Source organism: Scylla paramamosain, unplaced genomic scaffold (assembly GCF_035594125.1).
Source record: "Scylla paramamosain isolate STU-SP2022 unplaced genomic scaffold, ASM3559412v1 Contig1, whole genome shotgun sequence".
In the NCBI taxonomy this organism is placed as follows: domain Eukaryota; kingdom Metazoa; phylum Arthropoda; class Malacostraca; order Decapoda; family Portunidae; genus Scylla; species Scylla paramamosain.
Genome location: NW_026973666.1, coordinates 3,980,001 through 3,985,000, shown reverse-complemented (window position 1 = coordinate 3,985,000; position 5,000 = coordinate 3,980,001). Strand labels below are relative to the sequence as shown.

Sequence of the window (5,000 nt, the reverse complement as noted above, 5' to 3'; positions counted from 1 at the left end):
GGAGCTACGTAATGTGACAGTGACAGAATTAATGAGAAAATACACATTTCTTCCTCTACACTTGCTGGGACAATTGAAATATCTTATAAATGACTTTTTTTCTTTTTTAACAGGTCTGCATAAATTATAAAAAAATAGAGTATCATTATTCTCACAATTTACGAATGACAAAATAGAATGAAAAAAAGACACATTTAATTCACACGTATAAATAACCTTTGTTTTTTTTTTTACATGAGTATTCGTAAAAAAGCAACTTATCTTTAGTTAATATTATAATTGATTAACTTGTCAAGGCATTTCATTGTGTAATACCTAAATGTATCACAGAATAATAAAAAAAAAAAAATACATATTACATTCATATTTGTAACATTAAACTTGAATAATTGATGTAATATAAGTTATAAAAAAAAAAAAATTCACTTTCTTCATGAGTATTTACCAAAGCGGGAGTTTGTCGGTAGAATTAGTAACAAGATTTATGAACCATCTCGAAACATCACCAAAAACATCATTCAAAATCCACATTACATCAATACCTCAGACACTTGACCGTTAAGGAATGATGCAGTCTTATTTATAACCTAATCTGATGAGTATTTACCAAGCGGTAGTGTCCTTGGAGGAGTAAATACAGGAATAAAGAAGTGAGGCGGGGCACAGCTTCACTTGACTGCCTGTTAAGTGTCATGCTTTGCTTTCATAAACTCGTTGCATTTTTCCGTTTCTCCTCGCGTTGTGCTGCTCGTGGAATCTTGCACCGCCCACTGTCTGCCTTTGAAATGTTCCTCTTTACTCTGACATCATAAATATCTCGCCTCGCCGCCGGGAAACGCAAGAAAAAGCAAGATGAAAAGAGACTCCATTCCACGCGGCATCACCTGACAAGGTAAACAACGCTAGCTGGCTTTGTTGACGTTATTATTTTTGAGTTATTTTACCGTATTCTTTTTGCTCCCGGATGACTGGCAGCTCGTGTGGTGTTACGTAGGCCTACTGGGGGTGCTATGGGGCGGCCTGGGGTATATAGGGAGGCGTAGATAGGCAGAAAATGGAGGTTATATAAGGAAAGGTGATAGCAATGGATGGCGTGGAGTGAAGGGTTGTCTGACCAGCAAACTTATTTACATTTATCCTTTTCCCCCTGACCTTGTTTGACCTTCTTTGACCTCATGCGGGCAGGGGCAGTGAGTCAGGGACATGGACTCAACCTGTGGGTATCAAGGGCACCCTGGGATTAGAGATAAGGAAGTTAATACAGTTTAAGTAAGGAAAGGTGATATCGGAATGGTGGTGGTGGTGGTGGTGGTTTGCCAGGTGTGTTGACCTTCTTCCCTGACCTTTCCTGACTCTGCACGGCCAGGAACTGTGGGTTAGGGACAGAGGCTTAACCCAGGGAGCTCAGGGGTGCCTTGGCGTTTGGAGATGATAGAGAATAACACCCTTTTAATTGTGATGGAATAGTTTTTGTGACCTGACCAGCTAAGTTAATTTAAATTTTCTCTTCCCTGCTTTTCTTTGGCCCCTAATTGTAAGTAGGCAGGGGCAGGGGAAGTGGGATAGGGACAGGGGCTTAATCCAAGGGGTCCATTGGGGGCATGGAGTCAAAGATTAGGGGTGGGGCGTCGTCTGGTGGGGTAACGTGGAAGGCTTCCTCAGGGATCACCGTGCGATGCTTGTCACCCACCACAAACCAGTCTTGCTTGCCTAGTAGCTCGTCCACGCGGTCCCTGAAGGCGTGCATCCAGTGTTGAAAGTCCCGGTGCAGGCGCGAAAGACAATGAGAGATTCGAACCATTAAATCTGTTCGTTTGAGGCGCCATTCCAGCTCGTAAGTAAAGTGGTTAGCTGATAATTTTTCCAGGAGGATACCCAGGGCGCGGCGTGTAGGGTGTGGGGAGCCCTTGATAGCCTGGTGGTGAGAGCGGAGTACCACATGGTGATCATCCCACAGCGGTGCCCATGTTTTGACAGCCGCAGCCATCCCTCGCATCTCGTGGTCTTCAGTATCCTGCGCACTCTGGTATTCAATTGGGATATTCTCGTAGAAGTAAGCCCAGTTTGTGACATTACCGTCCTTTCGCCACACGCAAATGCCTCCCACGTGATTCCCAGACGCTGTTGCTGCGACGTAAGCCATCTTGTGTGACAGAGGCTTCCTGCTGGTCGTGGTGGTGGTGGTGGTGGTGGTTGTGGTGACAGTCGTGGGCGCTGCAGTAGTTGTTGTCGTGTTTGAGGTCGTGGAGGGGGCCTGGGTGGAAGTTGAGGTGGAGGTGGAGGTGGTAGAGGAAGAAGACGAAGGAGCAGCGGTAGTAGTCGTGGTAGTAGTAGTGGTTGTGGTTGTTGTGGTAGCGTTAGTGGTCGTATTCACGGGATTAGTGGATAACTCTTTAGTGGTAGTGGTGGTGGTGGTCGGGGGAGGGGTGGTGGTGGGTGGAGGGGTGGTAGTGGGCGGGTGAGTGACATTAGGAGAAGCAGCATGGGTAACATTAACAGTCTGGGTGATGTTAGGAGGCTGACGGGTGACTGGCGTATCCGTTTGTTCTGTGGGGGGAGGTAGTGGTGGGGGGAGGGGTAGCATCCTCATGGTCTGTAGAATTCTCCTTTCCTTCCACCATAGAGACATTTCCTTGCTTAACGTGGCCGTGTTTCGTGGCGTTTGTGTCCTCGAGAACCGCTAGGGTGACTGCAGCTTCATGTAGGGTAACCACGCCTTGGGAAGCTGGCGGGACTGTGGCATTGTGGTGCAGGGCAGCGGCTTGCGGCGGCTGTGCCATGGCCTTCCCGTGGGTGTGCCGCAGACGATCATGGTGATGCAAGGAGTGGTTGTGCACAGGGACAGGCTGAAACACCACCACTGTTCTGTCATTCACTTGTGCCAGCCTGAGCCACAGGTACGGCACCACCCCCAGGGCAACGAGCATCAGGGCAGTGAGGAGCACGCGTACCACCCACGCCCCTGCTCCTCCACGCCCACGCTCATCACCCACCACTGTATACAAGACGTATTTCTTCTCTTTCCCGTCCACCGCCTTCTCCTCCATCTGTGTGGGAGAGAAAAAAGGTGTTTACTGGAAAATTCGTGTTTTTTTTGTCATTTTTTTTTAAAGGGTATATGTTTTTATTTTGGGTGTTCTTCTCTATTCTGTTTGAGTCCTCCTCCTCCTCCTCCTCCTCCTCCTCCTTCTTCTCCTCCTCCTCCGGTGTTACAACAGTTATCGAGGGAAAGAAAACGAAGTAATATTTAGATAACGTGCATTATTTACGAAGTGAGTCACGAAAATTAGAAAACGGGATTGCGGAAATCTATGAAAAATTATCGTGTCATTTTTCACCCACAAGCGGAATCCGTAATAGCAGTCGTTGTTCCTGTAGCAACCGAACTGACGTAAATACTGCGACACACAACTGGTCTGGTAATACCTTTGAAGATAAATACGGAAGAATGATTATAAAGGACGGAACATTCTGAGGTAAGAGCATTTAGGTAACACACACACACACACACACACACACACTCTCTCTCTCTCTCTCTCTCTCTCTCTCCACGCCCCTACGCCTGCATCACTGACCACCGCCCATTATACGCCACGCCTCTTCACGCAATTCAGTGCCTTGTGATGCGTGGTCGGCTGTGTTCTTAGGGTGAAACGCATGTGTTGTTTATGCTGTGGTTGCAGTGATGAGTGCTTGGGTCACGGCTAACATTCAGCCATTTATCTTAACATAGCGGGCTGAAATGGTGTCACTCTAGGAGAATTTGTGGGTTTGAGACGTGAAATTTTTTGAACATACGAAAATTTACTGTGGCTGTGGTGACTGATTGTCTTCTCTGCAATACAGTGTTGGTATGTGTTTGTCTTCACCCCACGGCTTCTGTTGGTGGTCTGTGAAGGCAGCCGAGGGGAAGAACAGGGAATGTCACCACTCTACCCTTCAAAAGACAATTCCTCACTGCCTCCATCGAATATTTATAAGGTTCTGAAAGTCTTGCGTTTAAATTCACTTATTCGCTGCATCAACACCATTCAAGGCTGTCATGTGAAGAGCCAAAGCTGAATGCCATCACCGTGACTGCGAAAAAAAATTCCTCACTGCCTCCATCGAATATTTGTGAGGTTCTGAAAGTCTTGCGTTTAAATTCCCTTGTTCACTGCATCAACACCATTCAAGGCTGTCATGTGAAGAGCCATAGCTGAATGCCATCACCGTGACTGCGAAAAAAAATTCCTCTGCCTCCATCGAATATTTGTGAGGTTCTGAAAGTCTTGCGTTTAAATACCCTTGTTCACTGCATCAACACCATTCAAGGCTGTCATGTGAAGACCCATAGCTGAATGCCATCACCGTGACTGTGAAAAGACAATTCCTCACTGCCTCCATCGAATATTTGTGAGGTTCTAAAAGTCTTGCGTTTAAATTCCCTTGTTCGCTGCATCAACACCATTCAAGGCTGTCATGTGAAGAGCCATAGCTGAATGCCAACCTCGCCTTGAACTACCTCCTCACTAGAAGCACCATAACATGAATATAATGCGTGTTAACAGAGAACACAGCCTTGAACGCATCACCAGGGACAAAGAACACAGCGTAGCGAGGAAAAAGCAGATTACACGCCATCAAACACAATTAATACTAACACTCCTAATTAGCACAAGTCACTGTTGTTGTGGTCGTGAATAGAGAGACGCATTTAAGTTACCAGCTATTCAATTTGTCTGACTCGATTTTTTTTTATTCTTGCTCAGTTAAGATGCACTCCCCCCGCCCCCCCCACACACCAGTAGCCCTTGCAGGAATGTTTCTATGTGTAAGGTCAGAAATAAGGGTACAGGATTATGTCTATCTTCTCTTCCTCCTCCTCCTCCTCCTCCTCCTCCTCCTCCTCCTCCTCCTCCTCGCCTTACAGTTTCTCACGTTCTTCTTTCTCTTATGTTCTTCCTTTCCTCCTCCTCCTCCTCCTCCTCCTCCTTCTCCTCCTCCTCCTTCTCCTCCTC

The 5,000-nt window shown here is 46.6% G+C and overlaps 1 protein-coding gene across 1 annotated transcript in view; it reads right to left on the bottom strand.

Annotated features, from left to right (window-relative positions):
• Positions 1 to 5,000, bottom strand: part of LOC135095824 (mucin-2-like) — a 9,698-nt gene that overhangs the window by 647 nt on the left and 4,051 nt on the right. The window contains 2 exon segments of the mRNA XM_063996941.1: positions 1 to 2,521; positions 2,523 to 3,047. The exon segment at positions 1 to 2,521 is cut by the window's left edge and continues 647 nt beyond it. Of these exon segments, the coding sequence (XP_063853011.1) occupies positions 1,577 to 2,521; positions 2,523 to 3,047 (1,470 nt within the window). The 3' untranslated portion in view covers positions 1 to 1,576.